This window comes from Perca fluviatilis, chromosome 10 (assembly GCF_010015445.1).
Source record: "Perca fluviatilis chromosome 10, GENO_Pfluv_1.0, whole genome shotgun sequence".
NCBI classification, from domain to species: Eukaryota; Metazoa; Chordata; class Actinopteri; order Perciformes; family Percidae; genus Perca; species Perca fluviatilis.
The window spans coordinates 14,188,703-14,203,537 of record NC_053121.1 but is presented as its reverse complement, the minus strand read 5'-3'; the positions used below and the strand labels follow the sequence as shown (position 1 = coordinate 14,203,537).

The 14,835-nt window shown below is 43.8% G+C and overlaps 1 protein-coding gene across 1 annotated transcript in view; it reads right to left on the bottom strand.

Annotated features, from left to right (window-relative positions):
* Positions 1 to 12,315, bottom strand: part of gfra3 (GDNF family receptor alpha 3) — a 55,960-nt gene extending 43,645 nt beyond the window's left edge. Inside the window, exon 1 of the mRNA XM_039814228.1 lies at positions 12,257 to 12,315. Coding sequence (XP_039670162.1) covers positions 12,257 to 12,296 — 40 coding nt within the window. The 5' untranslated portion in view covers positions 12,297 to 12,315. The remainder of the gene's footprint in view (positions 1 to 12,256) is intronic.
* Between the last annotated feature and the right edge of the window lie 2,520 nt (positions 12,316 to 14,835).

Below are 14,835 nucleotides of genomic sequence, written 5' to 3'. Positions count from 1 at the left end.
ATCATTTGCATTCTTACATCTGATCATGTAATCTGAATGAGCTATTACGTTCTATGGTTTCCTTTCCATCTGAATGCTTGTGAAGTGAGAAGCAAAGGAATGCTACAGAGGCAAACACAGTCACAGTCTGTGTGACCGACCCCCACTGACCCAAAGTGAGCGAACTGAAAATCTCCAGCTTCAGCCCCGGATCTTACAGAATAGGCAAAAGGTCCCTGACATCTTGAAAGGAATAAGGTAGCCAGCGTTGCTGTTGCCTAGTAACTGTAGTCGTAGGCCCCGTTTCCGCAGGAAGTCCGAGCCCCAGCATGCATGTTGCCAACCCAAAGGGAAGTGAACTTCTCTTAGCTAAAACCAAGGGCGTAGGTTTTGTTTCAACATTGGGGGGTATGGTGGTCCTCCGCCAGAAAGTTTTGAGCATCAAACACTTAATTTCCTGCATTCTGGTGATTTTTATGCAACAACTTTTGCCTTTTCTGCACAAATCACATCCTTTTTTTTTTTTTTTTTCTACACCCCTGTTGTGTTCTTTAACCCCCCAATGCAACACAAGTAGACTTCATATTTTACAGTTCCTGTTTTCCGTCAGATCCATTTATAGATCTGGACATTTCCGAGCGCACTTGAAGGCAGCTTCATTTCAAGGGGAAAGAGATAGAGAAGAAGAGACTTGCGCTGCAAGGTTAGGATGGTACGGTCCACTGTAGGGGTTTCTGAAATCGTTGGGAAACATATTTAGAGGTTAGAAGGATATATACATGTTCTTTTCCCCCTGAACAGTTACCTCTTTTAGGGTTGTCAAATTTTGAGGGTCTAAATGTACCACTTCTAAATATTGGGGGGGACATATCACCTGCAACCCCCCCTGAAATCTACGCGTATGGCTAAAGCTAACATTGGCAGTAAGCCTTTCTCCTCCCAGATTACATATTCAGTCAGAGGAAGCTAGCCTGGGAAAACCCTGACGAACTTTCGGCAAATTTGAGATTTGCTCTGCAAGTCCGTCTGTCTCAAGAGCCCATTCAAGGCCATTTCCAATTTTTCCAAATCGAGGCACCAATCACAACCGTTGAGGCGGGCTCTTCACGATGACGATAGCGCAGCGACGGCGAGCAGCTTTTTGTTTACATTCAACATGACGGCCGCCGAAGCGCAGCAACCCGTTGATGCCGCCTGTCGCAGCTACGTCACCCGGATCGTTGGTCTGATTGGTTGATAGGACTATCCAATTGCGCCCAGAGGCATTTGAGCGCCGTCCGTTGGTGACGCCCCTTTGGAAATGGGCTGTGGATGAAGCTTGCCCAGACCCACTCTCAGTTACAACTGTGAAGGGTCTGGTGTCAACCAGGCTAAGAGGAAGAAGCTCTTCACTGATGACATGTGGATAAATAAATGTACGTGCCTCCATTTTGGTCGATTTTCCCCCAAAAGAACAGTTTGTCATCTGTAGACGGCAGAAGGGAAGAACACACAGTGTGTCTGCAGGCGGCAGGCAGCACTCTCCATCAGTTTCTCATTGTTTTCCCATTGAAAACAATGAACATAGAGTGTGCCATCTGCTGCGCAGCGCCACTGTGTGATACGCACCAGAGTCTTTGAGGAAACACGTCGGGTTGCCATGGACTCGATCCGGAGAGCGGAGGTCAGGTCTCCGACCAAGTGTTCCGGAGTTTGAGGCAAATGAGACGCTTCATTTCCCCTGACTCACACTACAGCTAGCGTCTCTGTGCAGCTGCTACAGTAGCAAATTCAAACACTCAGAAGTCCAATACTCCAGTCCAAATTTGCTTAGTGTTCATTCCGAACACACATTTGAGAAATGTCACTAAAACACAGACCTGACAAAAGTAATATGCCATCTTTTACTGAACAGACTAATGAAGAAGGCCGACTCTGTCCCGCAACGCCCCTCCATCCATTAACCTAACAGAAAGCCATCCATATAAAATGTATATGAACTGTGCAATATCAATATTTCCTATGTGCAACAATTCAACCGTTCAGTCTACTAATGATATTTTGCATTTTACTCTTTACTTATTTAGTATATCTTGCCTTTTTACTGCTGGCTCTTGTTATTGCTAACTCTGCGAATGTCCCCGCTGTGGCACCAATAAAAGATTATCTCATCTTGGGAACAATAAAGCGTGATACGGAGGTGAACATGGCATCACCTGAGGCTACTATCACAGGTACACCAGCTCATCGTCCAACAATGACGCACTTCAGTATCAATAAATCATCTTCAGATGGAAATATAATCTCCATAAACACACAGAGATACAGTGTATTTTACAGCATGTCCCACAGGGTTGGATTTTATTTGAAAGCTGCTGGATTAGTTCACAGCACAAAGCACCACGGAAGCTAATCCCCTTCTATTATTACAGCTGCACAGTGTCACTGCCTGACCTGGTCACAACACACTGCTCTGATCATCACAAAGATCTTCCTCTTACTGTACTGTTTGCCACAGAAAGACTCGGATCCAGCGGCGGCGAGGAAACGGTGCAATGGAGTGGAAGTGATGCGTTTCACATTGTCGGTTGGTTTGGAACAAAGAGAGGAGTTCCTGTTGGGTGGGTGGAATGGACAGACAGCCATCGATACGAACGCACGTTGAAAAAGAAAAGTATAGTGAGCAGTGTTTGCATCAAAGAGACAGACTCAAGACATAATACCACGCACTGTGACTTAATAATCACACGTCACTTTTAGATGGATGGAGTCGACATTTTGGGTAATCAGCAAAGGAACAGGAAGCACGTTTAATTATTAATTAGCACTTTACTGTAAAGCTGTGTGTGTGTGTGTGTGTGTGTGTGTGTGCGTGTGTGTCTGTGTGTGTATGTTTAGCTATTTCCTGTTGTTTAGAATTGTCATTTAACGTGACAGAATGTAAAAGTCTGAGCAAATAAAAATTCCAAAGTATAACTCAACAGGCTGTGGCTCCTTCTTCACGTCAATCTGATCTCTTCTTCTTCTTATTAGATCTACTTCATGTCAATAAACTAGGCATATATCTAACAAAATGATCCCGACTCAAGGTCCACAGACTAGCTTTTTTTTACGGTTTCATCAGCAAATGGTCACCTGCTTTTCACTCAAGCGAGTCAGCAGAGTCTTACTCAGCGGATGAAGGAGATGCAGTCCGAAGCTCTAAAATAGGGGCGTCAAACCCAACTTCACTAAGGGCCACTCTGGAAAATGAGAATCACATCAAGGGCCAGAGAGAGATGTAGAGTTCATTGACATGCTTTTATTGAGAAAAGTCAAATATCTTTGACTGTATTATGACTTTTTTTTATCGCATTGTTGTTGACATAAAGCCCTACAAAAGTCAGCTAAAAAGTTCCTTAGCCATCATAGAGTATAGCAAGTCAAGCAAAACTAAGATGACATTTTAAAAAGTAGGCCGACGTTGGGGTTTATTTACAATAAAGTTATTGTGTACCTAAATTGATATGCGGGCCAGATTAAAATCTGCGAGGGGCCTGGTTCGGCACGCGGCCCTTGAGTTTGACACGTGTGCTCTAAAAGGTACATTGGGACTGTTTTGTTGAAGTAATAAATGGAGGAAACAAGCAACTATGCTAAAAGGCTGAAAATAAAAAAAAGTCCAAAGTTTTAACTCAACAGGGCTGCATTTCAGAAGTCAATGTCTAGAAGCCACTGCCAATGGACACAACTATGTCAGTTCTACAGTGTATTTCAAGAATTAGGTTGCATGGATTATGTTTGCATTAATTCCAAGAAATAACATCATAGGTTGCCAAAATTGATCCTAAGTCAAGGTCAGCTGCTTTTTCTCGAGCTTCTAAAAACAGCAAAAATCGTTCCCAAGGTAAAAAACGGAACTTCTCTCATCGTTTTTCTTTGGTTTGAACCAGAAAACAATATCAACTTGTTTTATTGCATTACAGCCATAGAGAAACTAACGTGACCCAGTACGCCTTATAGCAGAGTGTGATCAGAGGACATCTAACGCTCCCTATTCTGCTTCCTTATTAACAGCTTAAGTTGAGAGCCAATCATTGGGGTCTGGGTGACCTTTTAACAGAGCAAAAAAAAATGTCATCATATTGGTCAAATTAGTTCTGCAGCACCAGGGTAGGTCAACCAATCTAATAATAAAAACATGTGGTAGCAGCATGTGGAGCAGCTGCAGAAAATCAAGGATATGAGCTGCGCTTCGGTTCTCCTCTCTGCCACTTTATGCCCAAATACGAAATGAACCACAATAATTTGAGAAGAGAAGAGAAGTCAGTGTGTCACCTGCACATTTCACAGCCACTCGGAAGCTTTGAATCACTCCACACGCTCCACATTCCCATTTCCCTCACTTCCCTGTTTATGAAGAACTGACCTAACGGAGGAGCCTTAATTAGTGTAATTGTGATCAGAGCAAAAATAATGGAATAATGTCTGCATGGTTGCAAAGGTCTGAGACAGTGATGAATGCCTCCTACTTTACAAAGGAACTCCTGCTGTGTCCTGGTGCACTAAAGCAGCTGCTGCCTCCAGTCCTTGTGCTGTCGCAGAGTGGGACTGTGGTCCGTTGAAAGGCTGGGAGAGAGTCAGAAGAGGCCCTCAGGATAACTGTTGGGGGGTTGTGATGTCAGGCTTTAAGACAGACCGAAACGCTCCGTTCACACATATGAACCCATACACCAGAGACGCAACAGGACGCCAACTGGCGAGAACTGAACCTGGGAAAGCATGCTGCCAGTGCCCGTCTCAAAGGCTCAGACGGCTGTTAATGCTGCAAGGGGTGGGGGGGAGGGGTCGTGAAGGGGCAAACGTCTTCTGACACCCACATTCTCACTCCCATCGTGTCAAAAAAACAACGCTTGGTCAGGTGCCTTTGGCATTAGTTATTGACGCTTGGTCGGAACTCTTGGCGTCACTGTTACGGGACAGTTAGGTTTAGGAAAAGATGGTGGGTGGGGTTACAAATTGTACGTTTCAGTGACACACGGGACAAGAACTGGACATGAAAACCGGTCTCCTGGGGGAAAGTCCTGTGTTGTTTGACCCCCCCCCCCAAACTGCCCACTTACGCGGATTTTCGGTCTTTCGTACTACTCTCCACCGTTGTCTCTTTTAATACTACTTCATCTTATAGCCTCGGGGACGAGCTGCTGCTCTGCCCGCTGCGTATCACACGGCCGCTAAAGGGCGATTTTTGCGTCGGTATCTGACGCTGAGAGATACTGACCGAGCGTCAGAATCTCACAACTTGGGAGTGAGAAGGGGTTGGGGATGTCGAGAAGGGGCAAACGTCCTCTGACACATGGGAGGGAAAACCAGTTGTGCTCCTTTTCATTTACTATAAAACTGAAGCTCATAGTTGTTCTCTTCTCCACTCAACAACAGAAATGTAACCACACAAAAATGAGTGTCAGTTAACTGCGGCCGTTACTTCTGTGTGACATCACTTGAACTGACATGTATGCTCGCCAGAGGACGACATCGTTGTGTTTTGGTTACTGTGAGCTTTCGGTTAGTGTCATTCCTTAACATGTCTTAATCCCGCTACGTCATGTAAAGCTCCATGAGCAACACATTTGCTCATGTCTGTCCAAAATGTATCGACGAGGTGTGATGAACAGCCATTTTTACAGAGTCATTTTTAATCTAGATTATATTTTGAATGATACTTTTCAATTTAGCTTTTGGCTTTGAAATAACAGCTTGACAAAGACGTCTACTTTCTTGGTTTATCTGGAAATTTCAGAGACATCTAAAAATGATTTTGTATAATAAAACGGGTCCTATGTTTCCTAATGTTGGTTTTGTTCCTTTAGGATTTATTTGCCTTTATTACATAGTGACAAGAAATCATGGCTGATGGCTGGTGAAATTGGGGGCTTTGACATGATTGGTCACGTTTCACCTTTTAAGCGTATTGGCATATAATGTAACCTGATGCCCATGTGTTTCACATCAAAATGTTCAGAACAAACTCAGCTTTCTGTGAGGCCTAAACTTGTCATAGTACAATGTGTAAGGAGATAATTTGGCCCTAAAGCTGAAAAGTTGAAGCTTGTTTTTTTTTAATTATTATTCACAGAAACTTGAAATGAGTTTAGCGAAGTCCTCGGTTCACCAACATGCAAGTCCACCGATTATACACAGAGAGGCCGATGACCAGTGTCACAAGCTATCTTCCCTGTCTCCTAATTCATCGTGTGTGTGACTCATGAACTCGCAATAGAAAGGGTGGTGGTGATGGCGCAGTGGACATGACACATGCCTTTGGTGCGGGAGATCTGGGTTCAATTCCCAAAGCGATACATCAACCAGTGTGTCCCTGAGCAAGAGACTTAAGTCATAGTTGCTCCAGAGGCGTGCGGCCTCTGACATATGTAGCAACTGTAATTTTTTTTTTTTAGTCACTTTGGATAAAAGCGTCAGCTAAATGACATGTGATGTAATGTAATGAAAGGACGCAAAAGCAAAGATTCTGCCAATTCCGACAATATGCAAAAAACATACAGTATCTGGGCTGTATTATCGCTGAAATATGAAAAAAGGCAGTCAAAAAAAAATAATTCCATGGACGCGCCATGCGTTCATCGACCTCAGAAGGTTTGGAATATATATCACATGGTTCGGTTTTCTGACTCTGACTCCGTCCTACTGTCAGAGCAAAAGTAAAGAGTAGAAACACATTAGATTTTTTTTCCCCAACATATTTAGGATTTGAAGAACCCAACTAAATGTGTGGGAGGGGTCCTCCTGCCAACCGCCTGTGGGATTGTGGGTGCAGCCACAGATCTGAAGCCAGTCTCTGACACATCTGTCATCATGAGAGCAGATGGGCCTGAGGTCATGCCACAACTGACCTGGGATCAGCCCTGGCTCTGAGCTCCTTCAGGGACCGCTGACTGCTGTCAGACACACTAACACACACGCATACAGCACTCAATCTAACGCCTTCGCACACTTGACACACACACACACACACACACACACACACACACACACACACACACACACACTCAGCCACAGAAGCAGAAGCCAACACACCATCTGCCACTCCTGTGTTTGAGTTCCAAATCCCAGTTATCAACAAAACACACAGAAGACCTCCAAACTACCCCCTTGGATACACCATTCCCTTTGAGAAGAACACACACACACACACACACACACACACACACCTCCCCACCCATATTAGATGGAACCAGGTGGACGGAGGCCAGGTGAGCTACTCATTTTTCATTAAATGTGACAGAAGGAAGATTAATTTCCTCACTCCTTTCAGTTCATCCACCTCACTTCTAATCCTCTCGATCTCTCTCTATCACTCTCTCTCTCTCTCTTTCCATCTCTCTCTCTCTCTCTCTCTCTCTCTCTCTCTCTCTCTCTCTCTCTCTCTCTCTCTCTCTCATTCTCTCTTACTCAAGCTTCCGAGCAGCTTTTTACACTCATCATCAAAGCAGGTTTATGGTGCTCATTTCTCTGGCCTCATTGCTCTTCATAGACGTCATCGTATGTCACTGGAGATCAATACAGATAAGACAATCTCTCTCTCTCTCTCTCTCTCTCTCTCTCTCTCTCTCTCTCTCTCTCTCTCTCTCTCTCTCTGTCTGTGTCTGTGTGTGTGTGTGTGTGTGTGTGTGTGTGTGTGTGTAGTTGAGGTACTTTCAAAAGTTAGACCAATATTATGTATGTATCAATACATCAGTCACCAATGTTTCTTTTTATGTAAAGGAGCATTCCATGCACTGAGTTCATTGTGACTCAACCTGTGGAAACAGCTGTTGAACATCGTCTGTGGCTCCGGACCAGTTCTCTGCTCTGAAGGTAAAAAGAAAAATAGGAAACGGCCGCGACCTCTTTCCACCATATGACGTGCCAGCAGAATAAGTGGGATTCTTACATAAGTTAGAAAGAGTCAGCGTTGACTCTTGGTTTCACACAAACAGCCGTCTCCTTGAGGAAAGTCCCGTGTTTGTTTGACGCAGGCCTTGATACTCTTCACACTACGTCACCTGACTTGTGTTGAACCAGAATGCCTGTGTCTGAGCTTTGTCCGCCTGGCAAAGGATGACAAACACTGATCAATGATATTCCAAAGATACCAAAATATGTCAGGCTGAATTTGGGAGAAATGCGTCCATGTGCATGGCGTTAGGAAGCCATTCCTCAGGTTTCCCTCAACATAAAGATCATACAGTTTCAATGAAGAGCTGGAAGCAGCTGATACAGATGAGTTTGTGGGACAGGAGGATGTTTCTGAATTTAAAGGGGCACTATGCAGTGCTGGCCATTTCTTCGCTGTTTTCTCACTTTTTGCTCGCAGGTTTCTCTATAGAGCTCCCCGTACAGCTTCGGAATAGATATTTGCCAGCTCCTATGTTTACTTGTGTAAAAAACTCCATCGCTACCTTGTTAGCCGGTTCCTGAATGGGCGTATAGGTGCAGTGCCGTGAAGCAAGACCTGATATCATGCGATACCTCCTGACGCCGAGGCCGAAAGTTGCAAGGGTGGTTTTTACGCTCACAGGCGCTCGAAAAAAAAGTCATATAACCATTCCAACGACTCCGAAGCTGTTCAGTTAAGGTAAATCAAGCTAAAAAGGCTGCGTAGTTCCCTTTTAAAACTGCACAAAGTTAGTTTGGAATCTACTTTCTGTAACATTAAATACTCACAGATAAATAAGCAACAATCCCATTTAAAGTTAGGGGGAAAAACATCTTTTGGTATTAACAGTTTAATACTCAAAAACTAATCAGCTTCATTTGGGGTGCAGTTTGATCCCGTTTGATTGTTGCTAAATGCTGATTGGTGCATGGGAATACATACACAAGTCCCATCCACTTCAAAGCAGTGAGAAGAACGCGGACAAAAACAATCTCCATCCTATTCTAACTTTGACTGAGAATAGTATTTTATGTAAGACCCGAACACTGTGAGTGGGGCCCTGAGTGAGACGGGTAAGGGGAGAACTGTATGAGATCTCAGGGAGAAGGTAAATATTCCTGTGGGCACCACCAGTCCAAAGGATCAGTATCAGTGAGTCTTCAAGCAGCCAGTAGTGGCGTCTGTCACGCACCCTCCCACCCCTGAAAATACACACACAAACATGCACACCTGCCTGCGCGCCGATAAGACGTCAACCCCCGCCGCTCCAAATGTGTTTGCACACCGGCGTCGGTTGACTGCACTTCCTCATTGAGCGACGAGAACAATTTATTCCGACGCGCCACTGAATCGGAGGGGGAATTTAGATTGAGATTGAAAAAAAAAAGAAAAGAAGGAAAATCAGACACAATCTGAAAGCTTTGAGGGAGAAAGCAAATGGGGTTGTAGGGGATAAACCTGAGGCAGAGAGACAGCGAGATATATGAGCCTGTCACTCAACATTACGGTGTCACTACAAGCTGGACAACCATTAACAGGCTAATGAACACAGCGGGTCGTGCTGCAGCACAAACCGGCCTCACAGAGACAACAACTATGGGGGAATTTCATTAGTGCTGCAACAGCAGGGGACAGAATCCACGCACTCCCAACCAAGGGAACGTCTGCTGAGGGGCTGGGAGCAGCTCAGTCGATATGGAAAAATGAGGACTTGATAATACATACACACATGTGTTTAAGAAGAAAATAAACACATAAATATGCTCTGAAACTGACGCATCTTTATAGTATATTCTCTGTCACAGTAACCTACCAACTATATTACCGGGACCAGGAGCGTATTTGTGCTTCTGCCCATAAACTAAGTAGTCTACATAGTTTGATGGCTTCTTCCATCTAGTCCAGTTATGAATCAAAAGATTGGATCAAAGATTTATGGCTTTTCGGTTGTTACAATATTGTAGTTGATGTGATATACGATCGGGTCTGCACAGTTTATTGAAAAAAAAAAAACGATCAGATGCTCTTACTTGCACTTACTGCCCGGCCTGTTGAACGCTCGGATTTATGAGGACTATGGTTAACTGTTCCTCAGATCTTTGCAGGGTAAATCCAGACAGCTAGCTAGACTATCTGTCCAATCTGAGTTTTCTGTTGCATGATTAAAACAACTTTTGAACATACACATGTTCCACTATTTAGGCTATTTAGCAGAGGCACCGTGGCTCTGTATGGAGCTTAGCACCGCCCAAGACGATTGTGATTGGTTTAAAGAAATCAAAATTTTGCAGCAAAACCTTCCTCAAGACGCTGTGGAGGAAGGCCTAACTGATGCGAGACTAGGCTTGCCCTGATGAAGCCTCACAACCAAGACCAACCTTCGATCGGAGCGCCACACGCTGGCACATCTCTCTGTGTGTACTCTTACATTTAACGTGGACCCTGATTCAAGATTGCAATGTATTGATATTATAAGGACTATGCACATTAATCAACATTTCTGTAAATGCGCCAGTGTTAGCCGGACGGTTCATTTTCAACTGTAGTCCTAGTAACCTAGCATGCATATCTTTACGGTGGGAGAAAACCAGAGCAGCCGGAGGAAACCAGAGCGAACACGGGGAGAGCATGCAAACGCCACACAGAAAGGCCGTGTCTATCTGTAATATGTGGCCTAATAAAGTCATAAAGAGCGGAGATGCTCACAAGTCTCTGAGCTAGAGTCCAAGTCAAGTCTCAGGTCCCTGGTGGTTATAATGAGTGTGGTATTACCTGCTGCATTCGTTCCATCCAGGCTGCCCAGAACACTGCATTACTATACTGTATATAAGGAATTCAAAGCATGTAATATGTTATTATGACTCCTTTATCTATTAGCATACAGAACATGGCTCACTATTGTGCTGCAAACAATAGAGGCGTTCTCTCCGAGTGCATTTATGGAGCTGTAAAGTAACAAGCTTTGAGCGGCCACACAGGCTCCTGAACACTAAACACACACACAGAGACAAAGGAAGAGAGGTAACAGTTCCACGCTCACACCACACACACTCAGTTACAGAGTGATCACCTACCAGCAGCATGGATGTTTTTTCGTGTGTGTGTGTGTGTGTGTGTGTGTGTGTGTGTGTGTGTGTATATATATATATATAAGAAACCATTTAACGCAACTCTTCATGGCATTAAGGTGATTTCAATCTTTAAAAATCCTTTTCAGCTGCTATTATCATATTATATATCTATTTGAAGACACGAAGGAGCAATTCAAGCGTCCTCTCGCCATCATAATAGTCACGACTCTAACAGGATGGATCGTCTTCATTCAAAAAAAAGAAAAGGTCTACTGTCGGTCCAGAATAAGGTCGGACGGTTCTACATTTACTGTAAATAGATACATATTCTGTAAAGCTCCTCTATTTACAATAACCAAGGAAAACCTCTCTGAGCATCTGATAGGGCGTCTAACCTGTAGGCAACTCTAAAATCAGTCAACTTCATACCCGATACCTGATATTCTCCTTAGTTTGCTGGAAGACAATCTGCTTAAATACAGCTGAAATTGTATGTTGTATGGTTGTTGTAAATGTGCCTGTCTTTATGTTATCTGTTGACATGTTTGTCCGTGTATATTGCCATGTGCATGAAACAGACTGTGAAAACAAATCTATCTATCTATCTATCTATCTATCTATCTATCTATCTATCTATCTATCTATCTATCTATCTATCTATCTATCTATCTTAACTAACTATCTGTGTTCTGTCCAACTCTGTTTAAACTCCTTGTTTCATCTGCAAATTGGACACCATATGATATTTAAAAAAAAAGAGATTATTTCAGCACTACAAACTGATTTTAAACATTAGATATGTAAAATTAAAAATAAAAACCAATCAGAGGAGCTGTTGGAGCTTCTATAGATGTCTCTCTGAGGGTCTGACAGCTTTCAGTCAGCATGTTGGAAAGTTTGCGTGCAGCTGGAAGGGCGTAGCCTGCTGAGACACAGCACGGCAGCCAAAAAAACGAATTATTATTGAGACACAAATTATATTTGAAATAGTCAATAACAGCCAAATGAGACGTTTTTTTGTATTATTATTGTTATTATTATTATTATTTTACTCTGCTGAAAGGTTGGGAGGAAATAAAAACACACTTCTTTTTTATCCGCGTGGCTCTAAGACCGAAAAATTGACCAAACGAGCCAGAAAAATGCACCTCGGAGTGATGGAGGGATGACAGACAGAGGCTCTTTACTTTGTGTGTCCTCTCCATCCTCATCTCTATCCAACTTGCGAGCCCAGGGGCCATCTAGAGACAAACACGCGAGTGTTGAAAGCCTTTCTCCCTTTTAATGTTAACAGTCAATTCACTGAACGTACCTGAGAAGAAAAGAGCAAGCACAATCCCGAGGACAATCATGTTGGCCGTGTTCGGGACACCGGGGGCGGGGGGGGGGGCTGAAACGGGGATGTGGGACGGGACTTGGTGCGTCCTCGGCCGGTTCCAGCAGCACCGCTGTGCGCCCCGCTGCAGACTACATTCACCGCACCGACGCCGTCCGTCCGTCCGTCCGTCCGCTCGCCTTTTGTTCTCTGCGACGGTAAAGTCGCTCAAGTTTCAAAAATCCCCAAAAGGTAAGAAAGGTCCGAGATCGGAGAAGTCTCGGAAGAATGTGTCGGAGCAAAGTGCGCGCCACAGAGGCAGCCAGTGAGTGCGTGCGTGCGAGCGTGGATGCGTGCGCCAAGGCTCCGGCTCCACACCGGAAAGAAATCAGCTACTGGACGGAGGGAATGTGAAGCGTCACCGGGCTGAAGCTGTGCCCGCGGACAGTCATCACGACGCGGATCCGCTGGGAAGGAACGGGGTCCCGGTACATGGTGCGATCATCCCGCTGACATGCGGAGGAGGCTGGCTGGCTGGCTGGGGCTATTAACTGGCGATATCCCCCCTCCTCTCTCTCTCTCTCTCTCTCTCTCTCTCTCTCTTTCTCTTTTTCTTTTTTTTCTCTCTCTCTCTCTCTCTCTCTCTCTCTCTCTCTCTCTCTCTCTCTCTCTCTCTCTCTCTCTCTCTCTCTCTCTCTCTCTCTTTCTCTCTCTGTCTCTCTCCTCCTCCTGCCATCATCATCATCAGTATCACCTTTAGGGACAGTATAAGGGATGAATAGCCTTACTATCTTCATAACTGAGTAGTCACATATTTTAGGTTGATTTTTTTTTTCTTCTTTTGAAATCTGCACCCAATAGCAATACTCACTCTCACTTATATTAATAAAACCCCAGCTATGTTGTATTGCCTGTAATTATAGTGTGTTGCCATTAACCCAGAGATTGTATAGATTTTTTTTTTAAGAATCTGGCTGCCTCCCAGCAGTTTATTGGAATAGCATGTGTAATGGTTTGGGCACTATCGAATGCTTCTACGCCACAACAAAGTCAGTGTGTCAGTCTAAGTTTATTACAAGATAAGCAGTTATTATATTCATCTGAATGAGTTTATTAATTTTTTTTTTTAGAAATTGCATGATGAAATGCATCTTCACCTTTGAATTTTCTGAAATTTTATCTGGATACATTGTCATCACATTGTGATGGCATGATTCAGATATTATTGCAGATATATGCTGTTAAGCCTTTAGCTCATTATTACAGTATTATAATATCTAGTGATGTCCAAATGAAGATTTGGGAACCATTTTCTTCATTTTCTAAGCCCATTATCTATTAACCCACCTCAGAAATGCTTCATGACGCTTCATTTGGACATCACTGGTAATATCTGAATCGTGGGATCACAATGACAGATAGCCAACTTCAATAACTTCATAAGCCACAAACGCCAAGCGATTCAGCCATGTGCATCACGTTTTTGTGTCGTGAGCCTTTTTTTTCTCCTAAATGCTGCGCGCGTGTCGTCAAATTGGTGATGTTTCTTCATGTGTGTTGTGTTAGGGCCACCGTATGTTTCCCCTGCTTCCAGTCTTTATGCTAAATTAGGCTAACTACGTACTGATTACAACTCTGTTCCTAACAAACAGACATGGGATTGCTACAAATTGATTGATACAAATAAAATGTCATTTAACGTATGAGGCAAACCATTTTGTAGGATGTGTCTTGAAATTTCTTGTGTGTATTTGTAATTCCATTTCCAAGTTTGAGCACATTTTAGGACAGGCTTGTGTCTTTTGTATGTGCCTATTGCTCAGCAGTGGTTTCAGTGCCGGGAGTGCATGGTGTCTGGATTCAATGCAGGTCTGCAGGTGTGGAGCGGAGCTGTGCGTGTGCACTGCTGGACTGGATGATTGTATAAATGGAGGAGAGAGGAGCTGGAGGAGACACTTTAATGGCTGGCCAACCATAAATAGCAGTAACACACAGGCAAAGTGCAAGTACACATGCATCGACACTCACCCAAATACACACACTCTGTGTGCTTACATTTCCTCACACGCAATTTCTATAATTGGTGATGGACGCAGCGGAGATGGCACACAGTTTAATGGCTGAGCATCTGCAAAATGCTAATGCCTGAGTGTTAGATTAGTCTCACTAACAACTAACAACAGGAGAAACAAGATAATAAAATTATAATTTCAGCCAAACTATCGTTTTTTTTTATTTTTTTATTGTTGCACAGAATCATAAGCATGAGATCATAGACAGCAGAGTCGGGGAGGTCACAGCCACAATGACAGCAGAATGCTTTTGCTCATGTATTTACAGCTTTTTCAGCTCCACTTACAAAATGCAAACTGCAATCAGTGAGTCCATTTTAATGACACACGAACACACACACACACAACACACAGAAGTGTTACAACCTTGTCCCATCAAGCAGATTACATGGCTCTGTGTTCACCCCCAGAGGTCATCCAACCTCATGCCCTGTTGGGCAACAAGCTGCTCTGCTAATCAGTGGAGAGCCTCCTCTCTCCAGGGAGAGACATATGTTGAACAGC